Source organism: Akebia trifoliata, chromosome 1 (assembly GCF_017979445.1).
Source record: "Akebia trifoliata isolate Shusen 1 chromosome 1, ASM1797944v1, whole genome shotgun sequence".
Lineage (NCBI taxonomy): Eukaryota > Viridiplantae > Streptophyta > Magnoliopsida > Ranunculales > Lardizabalaceae > Akebia > Akebia trifoliata.
The window spans coordinates 24,591,084-24,615,841 of NC_141375.1; the positions used below are offsets into that span (position 1 = coordinate 24,591,084).

General features: G+C 33.3%; 2 protein-coding genes across 2 annotated transcripts; both read left to right on the forward strand.

The window, feature by feature from the left end:
• Window positions 1-3,038: 3,038 nt before the first annotated feature.
• On the forward strand, window positions 3,039-16,547 carry EBS3 (Alg9-like mannosyltransferase family). The gene is made up of 10 exons (XM_086445085.1): window positions 3,039-3,455; window positions 12,155-12,242; window positions 12,378-12,537; window positions 12,843-13,060; window positions 13,180-13,475; window positions 14,846-14,960; window positions 15,052-15,190; window positions 15,682-15,878; window positions 15,980-16,069; window positions 16,155-16,547. The coding sequence occupies exons 1-10, from the start codon at window positions 3,181-3,183 to the stop codon at window positions 16,284-16,286; spliced, it is 1,710 nt and encodes a 569-aa protein (XP_086301211.1). The 5' UTR covers window positions 3,039-3,180; the 3' UTR covers window positions 16,287-16,547.
• Window positions 16,548-23,265: 6,718 nt separating this feature from the next.
• LOC147411148 (Heavy metal transport/detoxification superfamily protein) lies at window positions 23,266-24,758 on the forward strand. Its single transcript, XM_086449480.1, has 3 exons — window positions 23,266-23,417; window positions 24,097-24,172; window positions 24,287-24,758. The coding sequence occupies exons 1-3, from the start codon at window positions 23,412-23,414 to the stop codon at window positions 24,628-24,630; spliced, it is 426 nt and encodes a 141-aa protein (XP_086305606.1). The 5' UTR covers window positions 23,266-23,411; the 3' UTR covers window positions 24,631-24,758.

Sequence of the window (24,758 nt, forward strand, 5' to 3'; positions counted from 1 at the left end):
AAATTATACGTGGGTAGGATATTTTAATGGGTTATTTCCATAAATTGGGTCTTGTGCACTGTTCGGACCCTGTTTTGATATAAAATTTGTATTCTTTTTCAATATTATTGATAGAAATAAATTCTTCAATTGAAAAATGTGATTTAATATTCAATGAACTCATATTGAGTTGATGAATATCAGAAAATGGATATTTTATTGAAGAGATTAAAAATTGTAAAAATCTAAAAAAGGAAAAAATAGTATGAAACGGTAAAATGTTAGAGTCACACCCGAGGGGTGATGTTTGCATTTTACGTTGTTGTGTTGTGTGTAGGTTGGTGAACATATATCTAAGAATAATATTGTTGGTTGCATGTTTATTTAAATTTCTGTTAGCGCGAGACGCTGTTTTACTTTCCGTTATGCTATTTATTTTAGGCCGGGTGGCCACACTTGCATGGTAGAAAACTGGATATCCATTCTCAATCTTGTATTGTTAATTTCTCTTTTGTTTTCAAATGAAAATAATATATATATATATATATATATATTATATATATATTATATATATATGTAGTTATTTTGTGAGCTGTTAAAGAGTCTGTGAATGCCTAAAGGGATAGTACGTCATATCATTCGGAGTGGTGTACTATCCTGGGATGTACGGTAGGGACCACCAAGCTCATACGTGGTATGGGACGCGTATGAGAGTGGAGTCATAACTGGAATCCAGATTATTCCTCTTTATCTTTACCAGTGAACTTGTAATATAAAGGTGGTCGTATACGAATGATTTGTATATTTGGGAATCACATGCACACCTAATAGGCATAGACGAAGATGATTAGTCAGTGATCACTAACAATCTATAGTAGTCGAACGTTCTGACACATCGAAAAGAGACCTATTGTTTACGGTCATGTTAAACGGCCAGCTTGAGCCGGATAAATGGTCAATCAAGCGTGGTAAATAGGGACCAGTCACAAAATCAGAAACTAAAATCAGAGAAGAATTGTAACATCATGTCCTGACTGGGAGCGATCCAGTCGTGAATCCCAACTCTCTAATTTCAATACTCCACCATTGTATATTATGTATCTGTTGCTTATTTTGATATATAAAATGAAATTCATGTTTAATGTTTCCATTTGATTAATTAGATTTGTATAAAAAGAGAATGTTATAGTGAGTAATGATGATCGATGTAATGTGAGTTTTAAAATGTTTAGTTGCTCATCCCTGACTATATGTACCGGTTAATCGTAGTTTCTTCTATAAAATTTTGTATATTTTAGAATGATTCAGTAAATTTATTCGTTCATGTTAGGAGGGGTTATTAACAGAAATTGTTTGTTTCTTTACTAAGTAACCATTATTACTTACCCGTTCCTTTATATTTTTTTAGCTTCAGAGCCTACAGTTGGCTAGGCGGGTATAGAACCAGTGTGTGAGGACCATCTGGTGGGTCAGATAGACGATCAAAGTCCATTAGCTGGTGAGTATTGGGGTTATTACCCCCTAATGGTGTCGATTTGTCTAAGAGTAATATAGATTTGATTTTGAGCGTTAGGAATTTTGTTAGAGTAAGGAATTCCTGTATAATCATGTATATAAACTTCTTCTTCCGCACTCTGATTTTTGTTCGTTATTAGATGTATCTAGACTTCCGCTAGTATTATATTTTGAGTGTATATATGCAGGAATGTATATCGTTTATCAGGTACATGTTGAACGCCTTGGAATGCTAACATAAACAGAGGAGACCATGCCAAAATTTTGAGGGGCCACCTAGTACCCGAGTTTTGACATGGGGTTTTGTATTAGTGTTCGGCGAGGCACCACAACTTTTTATTTACTACCGAACTTGACTCTTTTTATTTATTGATGAATTCACTACTTTTAAAATAAAAAGTGGTGAACTCAATCTCAACATTGATAAAACCCACCCATTTTCAATTTTCGAGTTTTTTCATCTAAAATACATGGAAAGATTGACTAAAAATTCAAGATAATGACTTGCTTAGGTGATTTCAACCTTAAAGAACCATTCTTGATTACTTTTCATCCAAAAACTAAGAAAAAGTGAAAAACCTTAAGTTTTTACATACATCTTCAAAATGTTTAAAAACCCCCATTGAAAATGGTTTATTCTTCATTCTTAAATCATTTCCAATAGAATGGAGTCTCTAAAACTCCCTTGAGATGCCAAAAATCTAATTTTTTGGATGAAAACAGTGAGATCGAGTGGTTAGGGCATTTAATCGTGAGAAATGTGGGAGATGAGGTTCATGGACTGTTAAAAAAAAGAAAAATTTACTAAATGGACTATTAAGAGATCGTCCAAATTAAACTTATGGACTAGTTAGAAAAAGTCCCCCACCAAGGTATTTTTAAGCAAAATTTCCATGTTTTAATATTAGGATTGCATATTATAATATGAACTATTTAATAAAAGGGGAAATGAACATGTAGACCAACAATTTGAAAATAGTCGTGATAAAATGATGCCCCTCTGACATATGTCCCCATAATAGAATTGTAGATTATTTGCTTTTGGATACATAAGAAAGAGATTTATGATTGTATGTATCCCGAAGCAAATGATCTACGATTCTGTGATGTACACATTTGAAAAATGTTACCAGTGAGTCACCTATTTGCAAATGTGTAATGATTTCCTAACGCCCCCCTCTGACACACGCCCCCATCACAGAACCATCGATCATTTGCCTCGGGATACATATAATCATAACTTTTTTCTTGTGCACCCTGAGTCAAATAATATGTGATTTTGTGACGGGGGCATGTGTCAGGGGGGAGTGTCATATTATCACGATTCTTTGCAAATAGAACCTTCCAAGGCTCTTGTTTTAAACATTGTCCTCATTGGATCCTTATGGATTGGGTCTAATCCTATTCTAAATCCAAAACCAAATCCTTGATCCAGACCCTAAATTATCGGATTTCGGGTATAATCCGATCCATTGATTGGTTGTGGTCATTAAAACTTGAAAGTAATATTAGCAGTAGTGACCAATGGCAAAAGTAAAATAAAGCATCAGTTTTTGGACCTCGGAATCCAAAAAAGCTACCATTTGGTTCAACGAAGCATGAGAGAATGAAAATGAGGAAACCTTCACTCTAAGTCATATTTGTTGTTTTACTTCTCTTTTAGACAAACCAACAAACATCTGGAGAATGGAAATCTCTACGAGGCAGCGACGCCCACAAATCTCCGAAATCTCGTCCTCGTCTACGTCTTCATCATCTTATTCGAAGCTTGATAAACCAGAGAAATCAAAGGATGGGAGAGATGGAGGGTTGAGTTGGACTCTGCCCTTGTTTGCTCTAGGGGTGCTAAGGTACATGAGCGCCACCTCCAACATTATCCACGACTGTGATGAGGTCTTTAATTATTGGGAGCCCCTCCATTACCTTCTCTACAAATCGGGTTTTCAAACTTGGGAGTACAGGTCTCTCTCTCTCTGTGTATTTGTCTATCTATATGTACTTGATTATAAATTTTATTTGAACCATGGCTGGACTTGTATTTTTTTTTATAATTATAAAATATATTGAAGAAAGAAGGAGGAACAAAATACAAGGAGAGAAGGCAGAGGAAGCCCCTCAAAGAAAAGCAAAACGAACGAAAAAAAATCTAAAACGTGAGTGATTACAGAGGGAATTCCATCTAAAAACAAAGTCATTGAAAGTAGTCCCGCAAATTCTCTGTTCAGTTTTGACCAAAGGTTAAAAAAGCCCAAGATCTCAAAAAAAAACGCAATGAGAGCTGGACTTGTTTTGAATATGTGGGTCTTTTGTTTCAATTTGTAGGATTAGTGCTTATTTAGAAACTTTATTCGATTTGTGGGTGTGATTGCTTTGAGATTTATGACTATGGGTTCTTTCGTTTCAACTTGGAAATTCTAGTTTTTAGAGTAATTGGATCTCTCTTGGTGGATTGGTACTTATTTAAGAACTTTATTCAATTTATGGGTGTGTTTGCTTTGAGATTTATAACTATGGGTTCTTTTGTTTCAATCTGGAAATTCTAGTTTTTAGAGTAATTGGATCTCTTTTGGTGGATTGGTACTTATTTAAGAACTTTAGTCGATTTATGGGTGTCATAGCTTTGAGATTTAGAACTGTGGGTTATTTTGTTTCAATTTGAAAGCCCTAGTGTTTGGTATATTTGGATATTTCTTGGTGGATTGGTTATTCTCTGTAATTATAGCACAAGTAGACAATGAGTTTGAATTGATTCTAAATGCTGACATTAGTATGGTTTCGATTTAACTTTTAAGTTATATATTTTTCTTATTGAAACCATGATCATGATATCTTATCTTTATGAATATTGCTTCCAATTTTATTGATTTTTTATTTTCTTTCTACTGTCGACATTACTTGTGAAAGCTCCGGTTTTCCATTACCCATTTTAAGAGAGGCTTCTCAATATTTTTAAAGATGCCAATAGACTCAGATTTTGGATTCATGTGTAATCATCATTAATATCATCCTTGAAGTCTTATCCCAAAGATTTGGGGTCAATTGAATGAATTATGTTCCTCCATTCAATTCCATCAAGAGCAACGTCTTCTCTATTATTGGAAGTGAGTTCATGCCAACTTTCTCTACTTCATAATTCACATTCTTTTGGGTCTCCCCAGCTCTTTTAGAACCTTCAATTTGCATATTGCTTCTAATTGGTGCTGTAATTGGCTGGCGTTGAATGTGTCCAAACCATCTTGCTTGACATTATCTCTTTTTTAACCTTGCTAGAGCTAATACTACATTTTCTTGAATGCATTCATTTCTAATTATATCTTTCTTAATGTTTTCTCCCATCCATCTTAGCTGTTAAACTAATTTAATATGACAGTATCCTATATTTAAAGAAGCAAGTAAACAATGCCCAATGGAAGCTGAATTAAAATAGAGTTCAAAACACTTACAATGATGTATATGAATACAGACAAAAAAATGAGACCGAGACTAGAGTTTGACTCTATGTCCTTAAGACAATATTCGCTCCGACTGGTGCCCATGGTCTTTGATGATTGTCTCCCAAGATACAACGATCTCCTTCTTGCGATAGCAGCACTTTAAACCATAATAACAACGAAACAACTATGACTTGCACACACTCTCTTTCTATGAAACTAGTATGCAAAATGATCAAGAAAAAATCAGTGTCAAATGTAATGAGAGATGGATTATAAATAGAAGGAACATGGGAAGTTAGAACACCTATTCGTAGTGGTACTGTTGGAAATGGTATTGCACCTGTTAACATTTAATACACCTGCTTGAAGAGGTACATAACTCTTGGAAAGAGTATTGCAACTGTCAACATTTTTCTGCCCTTAACTACCCACATGACTGTTATGAACAAGTTTTGTAACTACCTATGTGACTGTTGGTTTGAACTCAGATTCTATAATTTGAGACAAATCCAAACTCTAATTTATCATTCATTTTTCTAACAATTCCTTACATGAATGGAAATTAAATAAAAAAAATGTAAATGAAAATGCAGACACTTGAGAGAGTACGATTGGAAAAAAATTGTATTGAGATAGGTAGCTTGTGGGTTTGTACCTTCCCTAGTGAAAGAGTATTGGATTTACTAGCTAATCAGTGAACATGATGTCTTGAACTATTCAACCTTTGGTGTAAACCTAGACAATAGAATTCACACAATTCCTTTTTGGACAATTCTCACGGTTGTGTTCTTTTTGGCACTAAACAATTCCTGGTTTCATGAGTGCTTTAGATAATTTTAACTTTTAAAATTCTCATAGAAGCGGCCCCTTTTCACATTCATATATGTGATTTCTTATTAAGAGTATCCTGCTATACCCTACTTGAATTTTCAAGTTATAGTTACTATTAAAAGCATAGCTTATCCTAATACACGCGTCGTAGGTGACATTGTTTCATCATAGGATTGATTGGGAGTAGTTTTCTCCCTAGTGCTACTATTGAATCATACATAGTTTAGTTGTCCCTTTTTAACCTAAATCTAGGGATCTCTAGTCAATTTGGTTGGATTGCTACTATGAAGGTTCTTTAGATATACGCTTTAATCCCATTCCCCTCGATAAGTAGTTAACTTTATCTCTTGTTAAAATTTTAGTAAATGGATCCATAATGTTGTCTTTTGATTTAATATAATCTATGGAAATTATTCCATTTGAGAGTATTACTTCACGATATTGTGTCTTCGACGACTATGTTGGAAATGTTCAGCACCCAACCATTTGCCCAACATGTTTTGTCCTACATGGGTTAGAAATTTTGGAATGGGCTGATTTTTGGTGAGGATGATCTCTACGGTTAGAAGATCATCCTCACCAAAAATCAGCCCATTCCAAAACTTCTAACCCCATGTTTACAAGTTTAAAAATCGTGGACCGTCCATTTTTTGTAAATCATTTGTGATGGGGTTAGAAGTTTTGGAATGCGCTGATTTTTGGTGAGGATGATCTCCTCATCATAGAGATCATCCTCACTAAAAATCAGCCTATTCCAAAACTTCTAACCCATGTAGGACAAAACATGTTGGGCAAATGGTTGGGTGCCGAACGGGACCTTATATATATATATATATTACTTTGTGCCCTTCCAATCACTGATTGACTATCGCAATGTATACATATTGCTGGCATGGATTTTGACCAAAATGGAATATCCTCTAAGAAATTATGAAGCCATTCGGTTTGCTCTCCAATTTTGAAGATTTCCTTGATACAGCTGCCCCTCCAATTGTAAGTACAAATCCTCTAATGGACTTGGAGTCCTTAGTGTTTGATATCCAATTAGCATTGCTATACCCTTCAAGTACAACTAGATATCTTGTGAAGTGCAACCCATAATTTAGGGTGTATCTTAGATATCTAAGAACTGTAATTATTGTCGTTCAATGATCTTTTCCTAGATTACTTATAAATTTACTGAATTTATTAACTGAGTATGCTATGTAAGGATGTGTTGAGTTTATGATATACATTAAATTGCATATGATACGAGCATATTCTATCTGAGATATAACTTGACCAATATTTTAGCTAGATGTAAATTTACATCTACAGGTATTTTTAATGGACTATCTCCATATTTATTAAAATTTTATAGTATTTTCTCAATATAGTGTGATTGAGATAATATTAGTCCATAAGATGTTTTAGAAATCTTTATTCCTAATATAACATTCGCAACACCCAAGTCTTTCATATCATAATTTTTGATAAGCATTTTCTTGGTAGCTTTAATGATATCATTATTGCTACCTATAATAAGCATATCATCTACATAGAGACACACAATTGCATAATCATTTTGTGTGCTCTTGGCATATACGCATGTATCACATTTATTGATTTTGAAGCCATTTGACAACATTGCATTGTCAAATTTCATATGTCATTGCTTTGGTGCTTACTTCAATCTATAAAGAGATTTAATAAGTCTGCACACTTTCTTTTCTTATCCAGGAACGATAAACGCTTCCGGTTGTTCCATATAGATTTCTTCATCTGATTCACCATTTAAGAAAGCTGTTTTAACATCTATTTGATGAATTTCAAGTTTATGCAATGCAACAATTGCTATTAACATTCTAATGGCTGTTATCCTGGTAATTGGTGAATATGTATCAAAGAAGTCCAAGTCTTCTTTTTGTTTAAAGCCCTTGGTTACTAATCTAGCCTTATACTTATCAATTATTCCGTTAGATTTCAATTTTCATTTGAATATCCATTTGTATCCTACGTGCTTATTACTTGGTGGAAGATCCACCAACTCCCATGAGTTATTTTGTAAAATGGATTCGACTTCACTATTAATAGCTTCTTTTCAAAATGGAGTTTCAGGAGTTGACATTGCTTCCTTATAACCCGGAGACTCATTTTCTAACAAATAAGTTAGAAAATCAGGTCCAAATGACTTAATCACTTTAGCTTTCTTACCCCGTCTAGGTTCATTCTCATTTCCTTTGAGAACTACTACACGCAGTATCATGAGTTCTTTTATGATAATTTATTTCTTGTACATTTTTATAAGGAAAAATGTCTTAAAAAAATGAAGCAATCCTTGACTCAATATTGATATTTAACATGAATGTCAGATTTGTGCACAAGGAATTGATATACACTATTGTTATGTGCAAAATTAATGAATATACAATCAATGGTTGTTGGTCCTATCTTAACCCTTTTAGGAGTAAGAACCATTTAAATATTTATATGACGGTTTTCGTCCTTTTTTATACTCATGGAATTTGGTATTTTTTCTTGTGAGGTATTTTATTGAGAATGTGATTTGCGGAAAGAATTGCTTCTCCCTACAAATTCTGAAGTAAACTAGAACATATTAACATAACATTCATCATTTTCTTTAAGATTCGATTTTTGCGTTCAACAACATCATTAGATTGAGGTGAATAAGGAGCGGTAGTTTTAGTGAATAATACCTTGTTCTATACAGAACTCACCAACATGTATTTTATATTCACCACCATTATCGCTTTTTATTATCTTTTATCTTTTTCCTAAGTTGATTCTCAACTTCATTCTTGTAATGCTTAAATATTTTTAAGGCTTCGTCTTTACTCTTTAGCAAATACACAACAATATTTTGTGCAATCATGAATAAAAGTAACAAAGTATTTTTTACCACCTCTAGTTTGCACAAACTTTAAATCACATATATCACTGTGAATTAACTAGAGGTTTAATGTTTCTTTCAACAGAATGAAAAGGTGTTTTGGTTAGTTTAGCCTCCACACACATTTCACACTTATGGTTTAGGTCAATTTGAAATTTAGGCGATAAATCTAAATTTATTAATTTACGCAAGGTATTAAAATTCACATGACCTATTCTATCATGCCACACATTAAAAGACTCAAACATATAATCAGAAGAGTTAACTCTATTAATATTAGAAATTATCAATACAATTGTCATTACATTCATCTTAAACAGACCATTGGTTAAATACCCTTTGCCCACATACACCCATTTCTTTGTAAGTACAAATTTGTGGGATTCGAAAACCAACTTGAACCCATTTTTGTTCAACAACGACCTTGAAACTAAGTTCTTTCGAATATCTGGAACATGCAAACACATTGTTGAAAGTGAGTTCCTTGCCCAAGGTCATTGTCATTATGACTTTGCCTATGCCTGAAATCTTGGAAGTTGCATAATTTCGTATAAATAATTATTCTTCATTCTTTACTTCCTCATATGAAGAGAACATTTTCTTGTTCGAACAAATATGGCAAGTAGTTCCAGTGTCCACCCACCATTTTTTTGGGTTGCTTACCAAATTAACTTCAGATACTACGATTGAAAGTTTTATGTTGGAAATTTCAGTTACTTATCTCTCTTCCTCGGTCATATACACTTGGTTTGTCTTATTTTTGAAGTTCTCCTGTTCCTTGTTCAAACAACATTCCTTAGCATGATGACCTTGCTTATGACACACATAACATTTTCCTTTGAACCTTTTTGAATAGAGCCTTGGCTTGGTTAATCAAAATGCTTTCTCTTTTTATTGGTTTTCTGCCTTGCCTCCACGATGTTTACCTTGGATTCCATAGAAACATTTCCCATTTTCTTTTCAGAAGTACGGTTATCTTTCTATATCCTCAATCTCACAATGAAGTCCTCGAGTCCCATCTTTTTACGTTTGTGCTTTAAATAATTTTTAAAGTCTTTCTAAGTTGGTGGTGATTTTTCAATTAGTGCAACCACTTGGAATGACTCAATAAGCACCATATTTTTTTGCATGTATTTTATGCAAAATGAGTTGTAACTCTTGGACTTGACTTATGATAGTCTTTGAATCAATCATTTTAAAATCAAGAAAACAACTGGTGACAGATTTCTTTATGCTAGTATCTTCTGTTTTATATTTTTTATACAAAGACTCCCATAACACTTTAGAAGTTTTGATTTGGTTATACACGTTATACAAGTGTTGTCCAATCCATTGAATAAACAATTTTTACATAAAAAATCAGAATGTTTTCATGCATTCACAACAACCACTACTTGAGTATCAGTTTCATTTTCTTTTGAAGTAGGGGCTTCCTCATGCAAAAATCTCACGGGATTCTATATAGTGAGATAGAACAACATTTTCTGTTGCCATCTCTTAAACTCAGCCCCATTGAATTTCTCGGGTTTCTCCCCATGACTAACATGGATTGGAATAGTGAGGGGTAACAAAATTTGTAACAGATATAGTAGCTATTCCTATAAAATACAAACTCTAAATAATAAACAACTAGGATTTAAAACAAATGTCACAATTTATACCAAAACAAAATTTAAAATTTGTTCCCCACCCCTTTTAATATAATTTGAAGTAAAAAAAAATTGATATTATATTCAAAAGTATTATCTACCTTTGTAAATAGCAATAAGAAAGCAAGTTTAATATTATATAGGTTTATAATAATACAAAAGTAGATAAAGCCACTAATGTACTAAAACACTTGCTATTATAATAATGAAATAATGTCTATGAACGAAAAATTGTCTTAAGATTGTTAAACTTATTTAATATGGCAATATACTATATTTATTGAAGAAGCAAGTAAACAATACCTAATGGAAATTGAATTAAAATAGAATTCAAAACACTTACAATGGTGTATACGAATACAGAAAAAATAAGAATGAGACCGAGACTAGAGTTTGACTCTATGTCCTTAAGACAATATTCGCCCCGCACTGGTATTCACAGTCTTTGGCGATTATCTCCCAGGATACAACGATCTCCTTTTTGTGATAGTAGCACTTCAAACCACAAGAACAATGAAACAACTATGACTTGCTCTCTCTCTTTCTCTATGAAACTAGTATGCAAAATAATCAAGAAAAATTCTGTGTCAAATGCAACGAGGGATGGACTATAAATAGAAGGAACATGAGAAGTTAAAACACCTATTCATAGAGGTACATGGCTGTTGGAAAGGGTACTGCACCTGTTAACATTTGATACACCTATTTGAAGAGGTGTATAACTCTTGGGAAGGGCATTGCAACTGTCAACAATTTTTCTGCCCTTAACTACCCATATTACTGTTATGAACTGGTTTTGTAACTACCCATGTGATTGTTGGTATGAACCCAGATTCTATAATACTCTAATTTATCAATCATTTTTCCTCCATTAGCATCCTCATCTATGCGATACTCAATCCCTTTTTGCCGTCTTATAAAATTTTCCTTTTAATTTGATTGTTGTGTGTTGGTCACAATACAATTCAAAAGTGTACCCCTGTACCTCCACTTTACGTACTGAATTTATATACCATGGGCAACATCTTCCTCAATCTCTCAATCCATATGTACAATAAATCCTGTGATAATGAAAATGGTCATTTAGGTGTATTTTTAGATCATCAATTTTTATTGTATATTGGTTAAAAAACCTTATTGCCTTGAAATGGGTACTACCCATAAGAAATAAGAATTGAGATTCATAGGCACGTTTTCTGTAAATGAGGATAATAGACACAACCACATTAAATATTAGTCTTTATAAAAGTTATCTCATGGTAATTTCCTTCATTTTACTTCTTCTATTGGTTATCTTGATATAAGGTTAGATTTAGGCATTATGGATTTTCCTCTTGGACTATATCTTATTAATGGTCCAATTATAGTGTCACTCAAAACTTACTCATCTAGGACATAAACAAATCCTAGAAAAAGTGGATGAGTCAAGACTTCATATTATCTATAAGATTGGTCCACCGTTTGTTTCAAAACCTGGTGCAAGTTATACTTGTTCTGTCATTTTTTCTTTTGTTTTTGATAAATTGCATGATCTTTTTTATTTTTAAGAAAGATGAAGATCAAAATTTTGTTGAACCATCATTTTGCATCCTGTTTTAACTATCTATTTCTAGATTCAGAATTTTTTGTCCTTTCTTTCCAGTTATATGGTTTATAGATTTGTTTGATTAGTGTTTCTGGTTGCTTCATAATTATTCTTGACTTGGTTAAAATTATTATCTTATATAGCTATGTAGGGTTTTCATGTATCAAAATGACCAACTAGTTGTTGATATTTTACTTGATTAGAGGAAAATTTTCTTGATTAATATTTGCTTTGCATTGAAGCACTGATTATCCTAAAATGTGCATTGCAGCTCCCAGTTTGCCCTTCGATCATATCTGTACATTCTTTTCCATGAATTAGTTGCTCGACCTACTTCTTGGTTGTTCACTGATGAAAAAGTGAGATTTTCCATTCATTTTGAAGTATATTTAGCTTCTAATTGTTTATTCATCTGGCAAATATTGTTTTTTTTCTTCTATTAAAGTGTTTTTGTTTTTTTGGATTGCTCCAACCTTATTTTCCAAACGTGCCAGGTTAGGGTATTTTATGCAGTAAGACTCTTTCTTGGTCTTATCTCAGCCATCACAGAGACAGTTTTGGTGGTAGCCCTTTCTAAGAAGTATGGAAAACGCCTTGCTTCTTACACGCTTGCAATGCTATGTTTAACAAGTGGCTGTTTTTTCGCTAGCACTAGTGAGTATATTGTTTTCATTTCTTTCCTATACTATGCCAACAATGTCACTTTCTACTTTATTTTTATTTTATTTTTTCTTTATGTTTTCGAACTATGGCTTTTCTAGTTTTATTTTTAAAAGAAATGGTTTGCTAGTTATGCCATCTTAGAAGTGAGTCAAATTTTTTAATAAATGTTCCATGCAGTTGCATGTTCCATTACCCTCAAAGAAAATGTGATAAAAAATAAATTTTCTCTCAAAAGGAATATTTTTTGTTTTCCCTTTTTGATTTTCTGATGTTCATTTTGTGGGGTGCATTGCCAGGTTTATTGCCAAGTTCATTCTCTATGTATGCTGTTACTCTTTCATCAGCACTGTTTCTTCTTGAGAAACCCGCTATGGCAGTTTCAGTGGCAGCTGCGGGTGTCATCCTTGGTTGGCCATTCTCAATCCTGGCCGTTCTTCCGATTACATGCTACTGTCTAACTAAACAATTCAAAAAAGTGTTTCTATCAGCTGCAACCACTTCTCTTGTCATTCTTGTAAGTTATTTCAGATTTTTAATTAAGAAATTATAATTATCAAGAAATTACAATTATTCTTTCTTAACTTTTTATGTGGTTGTACGTTTACACTACTAAGTACATCGGGTTTGTTCCAGGCACTTTCAGTACTCACAGATTATTACTACTACAGAAGATGGACATCATCAGTTCTCAATCTGTTAGTATATAATGTCCTGGGAGGTGGTGAGAGCCATTTGTATGGGACTGAAGGGCCATTGTATTATCTGAGGAATGGATTTAACAATTTCAACTTTTGTTTCATTCTTGCACTACTGTTCCTCTGTATTCTGCCAATCACAAGGAAGAAGTATGCCCCAGATCTTCTGGTCGTAGTCTCACCCATTTATATTTGGCTGGCATTTATGTCTTTGCAGCCCCACAAAGAAGAAAGGTTAGAGTATATTATGAGTACTACCAACATTTTTTATCCTGTATGCAGCATTTTTTTTGTATCCATGTTCTCGTAAAACATCAGTTTCAATTGTTTCTTGAAAATGCTATACATTTTAGGTCATTTCCAGCAGGTCTTTCTGTAGTCTGTTCTTGTAGGATGTGGGGTTACCTTCAATGTGAAAAACATAGTTTTCTTATATCAACCATAGAAAAATTGTGCTTCTTCAATATGGGAAACCAAACACCTTGTGATGTTTATGAAAGTTCCGTAGCAGTTCACTTCAGTTAGGTGGTCCAAAAGCATGCCAGTATGCATGGGAGATCAAAACCAGGCTTTGGTCAGACAAAAAATGCAACAAAGAGTATTTGCACTTATTTAGGGTCCCCCCCCCCCCCCCAAAAAAAAAAAAAAGTGTGAGCTATCCACATAGCACAATAATATCTTGAACATGTATCTTTCTATTAGATGCTTTTGTTGTTTTAGTAGGAAAGAATGTATAAACTTCAACTTTCCCCAAAACTTTGCAAAGTTAAATTCAGAATTAATTCTAGGAAGTTTAGTTTGACATGAAGAAGTTTCATATAAATTAGAAAATTAGAGAATTAATGCAAACATATTGAAAAGCACACATTGATATTTAAGGAAATGGTAGAAAGAGCATGATGACAATAGTTATAACCCAGCATATAACAATGCACTTCCGTTTATGCATTTGTTATATCAATGTAGCTTGGATGTGTAAAAGATAAACATCATGCTAATAAATTGAGCAACAAAAATGGGGATGTTGAGATGAATGAGTAGAAAGACAAAATTAGAGATGAATGTATCTGAGAAAATGGAGTAGCTCCAATAGGCAGTAAACTACGAGAAAGTTGATCGAGATGGTTTGTGCATGCTCAGCGACGGCCGATTACAGCCCCATTAGAAGAAATATTCAACTTAAAGTTTTTGAAAGAGCGAGAGGAAGACCCAAAAGAGCGTAGATTGGATGATGAAAGCAGATATGAACACACTTTCAATTATGGAAGACATTTATATGGACATAGTGGAATGGGGGAACAAGATTTTTTTAGTCTGTTCCGACTTATCTCTGGATTCAACATATGCATCGTAAAGCTACGTTATGAGTCAAACTAGCTATCTTCATCCTATGGTACTTGGATCCTTGAAATCCCAAGGTAGCAGTTTTGGTTGACCTGACCTGACATGGATGTGGCCATGGGTTCCAATATTAGATACTCCTGTGTTACTAAAATATTTTTGGATTAGTTTTTGTGTGATAGTTATACTACAATTTTTTTTTGAGAAGAATCAAAGAAATGATAACCCAAACGACAATTCTGTTTTATTTATTTATCTTGCAGGTTCCTCTATCCAGTATACCCACTTATTTGTGTTGCTGCAGCTGCTGTCATAGAGAGCTTTCCCGATTTCTTCCGGGATAAGTACAACCCAAATGACAGTTCTTTGCTGCTTATGGTGAGCTTCATCTGTATTCCCCATATTTCTCTTTCAATCACAATGTCCTGCCACTTATAATGTCTCACCTCCATGTGCATTCCTGAAACAGATCGCAAAATTCCTTAGACCTCTGGTTCTTAGCTTCATATTATGTGCCTCCCATAGTCGAACTTTCTCACTGATTCATGGTTACTCTGCACCTTTGGAGGTATACAAGCATTTAGAGCACCACGATGATGCTGGGATTGGTAATAGTCTCTTCTTATACTATGTTGTCTTTGAACTTGGAATACCAGAGAGTAAAATATTGGAAGTATTCATGCAAAATATCTATAATATTTTTCGAGAACTGCTATTGACACCCCAATAAAAAAATAAAGAAAATAAGTGAATGGTTGAGAATAAGTAAAAGTTGGGGGTGCAATAGAAACTCTCTCAATATATATCTATATCCATATATATATATATATATAATTGCTAGATTTCTATTTTTTGGGTTTAGGATTTTATATGAGCTTAATCATAATTGTAAACAACTACTGAAATTGTTTGAGTGAGTATTATAATGTTTTGTAATGTTGAGATTATAATTTGAGCCAAACCTTGGTAATGTTTGAAGAGTGTATGTTAATCTATAATTAGGAGATGATAATTTAAGAAATTATTTGTAATAAGTAAAAGTTGGGGTGCCAATAGCAGCTCTCTCTATCTTTATGTGGATCTAATATTTGTTTTTCAGGCTCTGTGGTCTGTGTGGGAAGTGAATGGCATCGTTTCCCGTCATCCTTCTTTGTTCCTGATTACGTGGGTGAAGTTCGTTGGATAGATGATGGGTTCCGTGGGCTACTTCCATTCCCTTATAATTCCACCTTGGGCGGCACTGCTGCAGCACCACCTTATTTCAACAACAAAAACAAGGCGTCAGATGAGCAATATGTGATCACCATCTCAAACCTATCCATTTTAAAATTTACTTTTCTTTATGTTGTTTTTGTAATGTCCTCACCTGTTTACCCTTGGTCAAATTGACATTACAGCTTAGGGATCTTGAGGCCTGTACTTTCCTTGTCGAACTTCAACTTCAACGGCCTTACCCTTCTCGTGGAAGTGATTTATCAACATGGGAGGTAAATACCTTAATATCTTTTCAAATGGGTTTTTCTTCATTTTTTTTAATATGCTCATCGTTATACTGAATCGCGTACGTTTCAGGTTGTCGCTGCACTACCATACCTTGATAGGGAGCTCTCACCTGCTAAATACCGGTCTTTCTTCATCCCATATTTATGGCAGCAAAAGAATGTATTTGGCATGTACAAACTGCTTAGGAGAATACCAAAGTGACGTGTTACCCAAGTCATCCCAAGAAAAGAAAGATGTCCATCTCCTCATCATTCGTGTCTTGGAAGAGCGGTGAGTTAGCCGTTTTAAATTTTTGTTGCTAGGTTTTCCAAATTTGCCGTTATACTCTTAATTGATCTTTCCGTGCACATTTGATTAGAAAACTACTATATGGTATTGATCAGTTTTAGTTGTGGTGTTAGGATTTTTGTATCAATTTTTAAAGATCAGGCTATAAGATATGTTAGTATTTTCTTCACTTAATTAATCAGTTGCATGGCATCATCATTCACTTAAAAATATGGCCCATACAAAAAGAATGAAATCGTTTATAACTATTAAAAATAGAACTTGGTATGCTTAACACACTTGAATTAATACACGACACATGGATTTAGACAAAATTGAATGAAGTTGACCCCATATGTTTCGGATAAAGCTTTGGCAATGATGATGGCTTAAGATAAGCAAAGCAGGGTCTCTCTGCTATGTTTACATGTTCTTGTGATGTCATCCCATTGCCACACCATCCGCAAAAGCAGGCATTGTCTCCTGATGTTTTAGTTCAATCCATTCTGGATGTTACAGGCTCCGGGGCCTGGGTCTGTCTTTGGTAATTTTAGTCGGTATCGGCCTAATTATGAATAAAAAATGTTTCAGCTTAGGATCTCATGTTGCCGTTGCATGAACTAATTGATGGTCTATGGTTTTTCTTTAAATGGTCAAAAACATTAACATTACAAAAGGCTGAGCACTCCATATTGTGGATCCCATAGATATCCCCAATTGCAACATTGTAGGTTCCGGCATTTGTGTTTAATCACAATATCTATGCGGGAACCTATACATCTATCTATCTTTCTCGCCAATCACTATATGGAGGTCCTACTTAGGGCTGTCAATGGATACCTATCCGATTGGATATAGATACATCCAAATTCGAATCTGAAATAAATCATCAATATCTGAATTCAAATTCGAATCCAGCGGATACTCAAAAGGAATTTCAAATTCATATCCGATTAACCTTTCAGATATCCGATTTGGATTCAACCTCTTCATTATTTCTCAAATCCATAGAATCGATTTCAAAATCCATCATTTCCACCCTGAAGAAACTCTTTTTTTTTTCAAACCCATTTATCAATAATCCATGAAAATAAAAATAAAAAATCTATTGTTTTCTTCCTAAAGCCATACATCTACAACCTTTATTCTGTGTAGAAAGATTCAATTTTTTTATTTGAGATTGAAGATGTGAGAGGCCTAAGAAATAAGGGGTTTTTTTTTTGTTGTTGCATGAGTTGAAGTTGAGAGAGAGAGAGAGATGCAGACTACAAGAAGAAGAAGAAGACATATAAATCAAGGAACTTTTTCTTGTTATTCATCTTAGTTTGATTTATCATAGGGATTAAATAGTCTAAGATTTCAATGGGGATATATGCCATGGTGGAGCTTCTCAAAACTCTTTTTTGGTTTTAGTTGAGAGAGAGAGAGAGAGAGAGAGAGAGAGAGAGAGCGAGCCTGGACAGTTCGCCCTTATAGTTGTAATAAGTGGAGATGGTGGAAGACTTATGGTTTAGAACTTTAGATAGTTTAATTAAAAAATTATTTTTTTCAAATGAATTGGATATTATTGAATTGGACATATCGATATCCAAATTCGTATCTGAAATGTTATTGAATATTAAAATGCATCTGAATTCGAATCTGAAATTTTTGGATAATATCCGAGTTTTTCGAATACGGATTTAAATTTGAATTCGGATTTCGGCTATCCATTGACAGGCCTATTCCTACTCATATATAATCATGGTTTTCTTGAGTCATACCCTTTAAAATGGGTTTAGAATTCTGAAGAAAACAAGATTTTTTCTTTATTATATTAAAATAACTGTTAAAGTTATTGGACTGTATGTTGGGTTAATAGAAGCTTTATAACAATGTATTATTTACTTAAGGGAGCGGTTCGGCAGGCCTAAAGTTTGCCAAGTTTTGTGTCAAATATTTTTTATAAATCACTTTTGATGGGGTTAGAAGTTTTGGAATAGGCTGATTTTTTGTGAGGATGATCTCTACGGTGAAGAGATCATCCTCACAAAAAATCAGCTCATTTTGAAACTTCTAACCCTAGTTTACAAGTTGAAGAATCGTGGACCATCTAATTTTTGTAAATCACTTTTGATGGGGTTAGAAGTTTTGGAATATGCTGATTTTTGGTGAGAATGATCTCCTCATCATAGAGATCATCCTCACAAAAAATCAGCTCATTCCAAAGCTTCTAACCTATATTTTGAAAAATGTTTGACACCAAACTTGGCAATATATTAGAAATGGGAGCGGTTCAGCGACCCTAAAGTTAGTCAAACATTGTGTCAAACATTTTTCAAAACATGGGTTAGAAGCTTTGGAATGAGCTGATTTTTTGTGAGGATGATCTCTATGGTGAAGAGATCATTCTCTTCAAAAATCAGTTCATTTTGAAATTTCTAACCCTAATTTACAAATTGAATAATCGTGGATCATCCAATTTTTGTAAATCACTTTTGATGGGGTTAAAAGTTTTGGAATGGACTGATTTTTGGTGAGGATGTTATGAGATCATCCTCACCAAAAATCAGTCTATTCCAAAACTTCTAACCCATGTTTTGAAAAATGTTTTGCAAACTTTAGGACCGTTGAACCGCTCCCATTAGAAATATTTAAATTATTAAAAATTGACTATTATATATATAGATATATATAAAAACAGTAAAATCAACTGATATGGTTGACATTAATAAACTCGACTGAATTAAAAAAAAAAATTTGGATGGACTTTTGCTAATTAATATAAAGGTAAAATTAATCTTATTTCAATTTTACTAATGTTAAATTTGTTCACCTTGATGGGCCCAAATGTGTTCGAATCACTGTGTTGACTCGTCTGAGTTAAATACTATGGTGGACCTAGCTTGTCCGAGTTATGCATGTAGCTTTCCCCTTTAAATGGGTCAATTTCTGTACTAACCTTTAGTAAAAGAATTGGAATCTGGCCGAGTGAAAGTGCTATTAGACAACTCACAGTCAAAGTCCAATGTATGATACCACACATGGATGTGCATGAAGAAATATTCACATGTAGCCATCTGTACCGAGTCATCAGATTCTGTTTGATCATCACATCTTATCCCTCTCTTATCCCAATTGGAGTCTGTAGAATGTAGGGCTGTCAATGGATCAATTTGGATTTGATTGGTGCAGTATTATTGGTAACGATCCGATCCAAACCCATTGAATCTATCTATTTATCCTAAACAATTTAAAAGAGAAGAAAAAATTTCTCGAATTTGAATGAAATTTAGTATGTCATAATGGATTAAAATTTTGTTGGATGATCTCTAAATTATGTAAAATTCATTGTAGGGTTAGATCATCTAACATGATATCCATATGAACCCTAGGATGGACAAAAAGTAAGGAATAATTATATAAACTAATTCATAAAATTGTAATATTAAACTTAAAATCACATTTATTTTCTCTTTTGAAAAAGTATTAAATATAGTATGTATAACTCAGATGAGTTCACAATTGGATTACTTAAATATACCCTTTTTGAATTTGTAAATCGAGTTATCTAGAAATTCCATTCAAGAGTTGAGTTTAGCCGAGCCATGCGAGTTTCGAGATCACTCATCGAATTTTAAAATAATGATATAGATATCTTGCTTGTATAAGAGCTGACTTATATCTAATATATTAAATTAAATAGGAAAATTATATAATGAACAACAATGACCACCATTTTTCTTTATTTGAAGTTACTGACTTCTTACATTTAAGTAAATGGTATTTTAAAGAAAAGTCGTTAGATTACTTGAAGAAAAATGGTGAGAAAACTTAGAAATATATGAGTTCAATAGTATAAAATCCAACTCCACATCTCTATTGTATAGTATTGATCCATCAACTTTGAATGATGAATGAGCTTGATTGGTGCTCAACCTCTTCACTTGGCCCAAACCCAACTCGGGTTAAGTTTGTGTAAAGTTGGTTGGATGGGTTGAGTGCATAGATACTAAAATAAACAGAAAGTTATAATTAGCTGCTTTGGAATCCAAGGGAGGTAGAAACAAACTAGATCAAGTATAGAGAATGCAAATTTAAAAAGAGTTTGGGATCCGTGGAGTCATCAAAGTACATAGAATGTAATCACACCGTTGAAATATAAAATCAGATTGTTCAATTTTTTCCAAGAGATTCATGATGTATCTTCAGGACACATGTTAATGAATCCTTTTTCCAGTCCTCGGATCTTGACCAATTTAAAAATGGAACCTAATAAAAGATGGGCCAATGAAATTTTGACAAACATTTTTATGGGGTATATAAAAGATGGAACATAATATATATGGGTTCCGTTCAGTAACAAACATTTTGGCAAAACATTTTTCAAAACATGGGTTAGAGGTTTTGGAATGGGCTGATTTTTGGTGAGGATGATCTCTACGGTGAGATCATCTTCACCGAAAATCAGCCAATTCCAAAATTTCTAGCCCCAGTTTACAAGTTGAAAAATCGTGGACCGTCCATATCTTGTAAATCATTTTTGATGGGATTAGAAGTTTTGGAATGAGCTGATTTTTGGTGATGATGATCTCCTCACCATAGAGATCATCCTCACCAAAAATCAGCCAATTCCAAAACCTCTAACCCATGTTTTGAAAAATGTTTGTTGCTGAACATTTCCCAATATATATATATATATAAAAGGAAATGCTAACGTCTAAGATTTCATAGGGTATTATTAAAAAACATAAAGTAGTGGAGAATGCTAACGTTCCCATAAGATCTTGAACGTTAGCATATATATATATATATATATATATATATATATATATATATATATATATATATATATAGTGTTCGAAGGCCCTAAAGAGAGCCAAACATTTTTTCAATCTATGGGTTAAAAGTTTCGGAATGGGCTGATTTTTTGTGAGGGTGATCTTTATGATGAGAAGATCGTCATCACAAAAAATCAGCTCATTATGAAACTTCTAACCACATCAAAAGTGGTTTATAAAAATTGGACGGTTCATGATTGTTCAACTTGTAAATTAAGGTTAGAAGTTTAAGTATGAACTGATTTTTTGTGAGGATTATCTCTATCTATTTTGAAAAATGTTTGGCTCTTTTTAAGGGCCTCCAAACGCTTCCCTATATATATATATATATATATGGGTCCCGTTCGACACCCTACACTTTACCCTACATGTTTTGTCCTACATGGGTTAGAACTTTTGGAATAGGCTGATTTTTGGTGAGGAGATCATCCTCACCAAAAATCATCCCATTTCAATACTTCTAACCTCATAAAAAATGGTTTACAAAAAATGGACGGTCCACGATTTTTTAACTTGTAAACATGGGGTTAGACATTTTGGAATGGGCTGATTTTTGATGAAGAGGATCTTCTAACTGTAGAGATCATCCTTATCAAAAATCAGCCCATTCCAAAACTTCTAACCCATGTAGGACAAAATACGTTGGGTAGAACATTTCCCTATATATATATATATATTATGTGATGAGAATGTTGTCAGTTGATAAAAATTAAATGGTTTAAAAAGGATATGTGCTTTTAGAATATTATGTGATTGCCAAAATCCAATCAAATTAACTAAGAAAAATTTCACTATAAAATTAACATTGCATTTTGGAGATGGATGTAACTAGCCAAACAAAATGTATTAGATCGACAATAAGATCAATATTTCTTTGTGGAGATGGACTTAGAAACATTGAATGAAGGATTTCAAAATAAGCACGTGTTTGCCTACAATAAAATATATGTTAGCATTCTCCACAATTATGTTTCTTTCATATATATTCTTGAAATATATATATATATATATATATATATATATATATATATATATATATATATATTCACAAAATATTAAGTGTTTTAGAGTCATTATATAATAAGTTGAATTCGTGTTGGATATTGATTGAAATCGCCATTGGGAAACGAATATGAACCTTCTTGTCAAAAATGCGTTTTATGTATATTTCCACCTTATTGCTACTCCCTGTTTGATTCGACTTGTGAGGTTCATATGGAAAATAGTTTGGACAATCCAACTGAATATTTAGTCATTCTTAAAGTGAAAAAAATAATTAATTTGAACTCTAATAAATATATAAATATCACTAACTTTAATTCATGATTTTTTTATATAAATAAATTAGATTTTTCAAATTCAAATCAACATTTAATGAGATTGAGCATAAATAAGCTAACTTTAACTAATGATACAAATTAATGAATGATTTAAAAATTTCAAATTCAAATTACTCTCATGGGATTAAGTACATAAAAAATGGCCTAAAATTTTATGAGAATAGTCTCTAAGTTAAAAATATTTCACCCAAATTATTGTTCACATGGATCCTACAAACAAGAGTACAAAGAGGGAGTAAGTAGTAAGTATAGATCAACACAATAATAAATGAATAATGTCTAAATAAAAATATTATTTTTTATAAATAATTCAACTGACATTATTATCATTAATATAATAATTAAGTAAAGACTTTGTAATGGAAGTCATAATAAACTATTCTTTGACGACAAGTTACATAGTAATTGCAAAGCAATGAGGCCCCCGCAATGATGCATTATAGACACAAGACATGATCCGATGGGGACGCCATCACATGAATTACCCAAACACTTCCATGATCCTCATCTGGTTGACTTAGTTCTTTAATGTTAATTTATGGACTCAGCTAACACGTGTCACATTTGTATTGAGTTACAATATACACGTGGCAGTTTCTTATTGAAAGTTCTCTTTCTTATAGAGAGGGACTCCACCCACGTCACATGGCAACTTCTCTTCACTTTCCCTTCACAGGGTTTGTCTCTCACAAGTAAACCAATTGGAGAAGAGTCGGTGGAGCCAAAGCAATAAAGAAAGTATTCTTTCTTATCTATCTCTACAAGAAAGAATAAGAGATCGCTATATATAGAGTGCTTGTTCTCATAACTTATTCATCAACTTTTGCAACATTTTAAATCAGATTTTGCAACTAAATTAGCTTTCAGAAGAAAGACAAGAAGATTTCCCAACGCCCAACATGACTGTGAGTTTCCTTTTCTTTTAGTACTTCAAGCTTTTTGAAGGAGTGCATGTCATGTACTTAGGGTGTTGGATAACAAACCCTAAATCAAACGTCCTCTGTGTGCCACATGTCAATATCATTCAGACCCCAACTGAGAGACTGACCCATATAATTAACTCTTTTTCTCCGCATATCAACCTATGTGGTGATTTCTTGATGTTGTGGATTAGAGCATTATTATTATTGTTTTTAAATTTTATAATGGACTGACATTATAAGCAGGTCCATAGGTGCGTCCAAGCCCATATTCACTATTTCATACCATAATGATGATGATCATGGTCATTTATGGTTGCATTTCAGGCTGTGTTTGGAGGTGGTCTTTAGTTTGTCCATCAAAATCATATTTTGGAGGGAAAATTGCCACAAAAGCAGAAGCCAAAGTTGCTTGGACCCACTTTTAGCTTTTTGTTTTTATCGATATCAGTTAATATGATGAAAATTATAGGATTTTAGAATGAAAATATCCCAATTTTTTTACTTAATGACAAAAATACCTTGGATTGTTTTTTACATTTCTTTAGCTTATCCATCCAAAAACAACAAGAAAAAGAAATTTACTTCTTGAATATAGAAGCAGTTGAGTTGAATTTAAAGCTTCTACAAATAGAGACTAAATTGTTTGGTTTTGGTGTCTCAGATCGTAGAGATGAGAGTCCATATGGACTGTGCTGGATGTGAGAGTAAGATAAAGAAAGCTCTTCAGAAAATAGAAGGTATATATGTAGTATGTATGTTACTTAACTATATTACATGCAAATCTTACAATAAAATCCCTTAGCGTCCTCCCATCCTGACGTGAGTATGTACTCTCTCGATGTATGTATCAGGAGTGGATGACATCGACATAGATATGGGCATGCAGAAAGTGACAGTCACTGGATGGGCAGAACAGAAGAAGGTCCTTAAGACTGTGAGGAAGACTGGAAGGAGAGCAGAGCTGTGGCCGTTCCCATACAACCCGGAGTATCATATGTACACCAATCAATACTATCAGCAACACCATCAGAGCCATCCATTTACCCATCACACCTCATCTTACAACTACTACAAACATGGGTATGATGGGCATGATCATGGTTATTATCATCAACCTCCGCATTCAACCATCTTCAATGAACGTGCTGGAGCCATGTTCAGTGATGATAATCCCAATGCTTGCTCTATAATGTGATGAATTGGAGCAAATATTTCAATTTATGTGTCCTTGTTTTATTTATATTTTTCAATTTTTTTTTTTGCACTTTGTATATACTTTTATAGTTTTATTTGGTAATCTCTCTCTTCCTTTTGTATTTAAAA

Bases quoted from the DNA above. Each gene is read 5' to 3' on its own strand.
- LOC147411148 (XM_086449480.1), top strand. The intron at 24,173-24,286 runs GTATATATGTAG...TGTATGTATCAG, and splicing joins AGCTCTTCAGAAAATAGAAG to GAGTGGATGACATCGACATA.
- EBS3 (XM_086445085.1), top strand. From the start codon at position 3,181: ATGGAAATCTCTACGAGGCAGCGACGCCCACAAATCTCCGAAATCTCG. The intron at 15,191-15,681 runs GTAATAGTCTCT...TTTGTTTTTCAG, and splicing joins CCACGATGATGCTGGGATTG to GCTCTGTGGTCTGTGTGGGA. The intron at 16,070-16,154 runs GTAAATACCTTA...CGTACGTTTCAG, and splicing joins GTGATTTATCAACATGGGAG to GTTGTCGCTGCACTACCATA.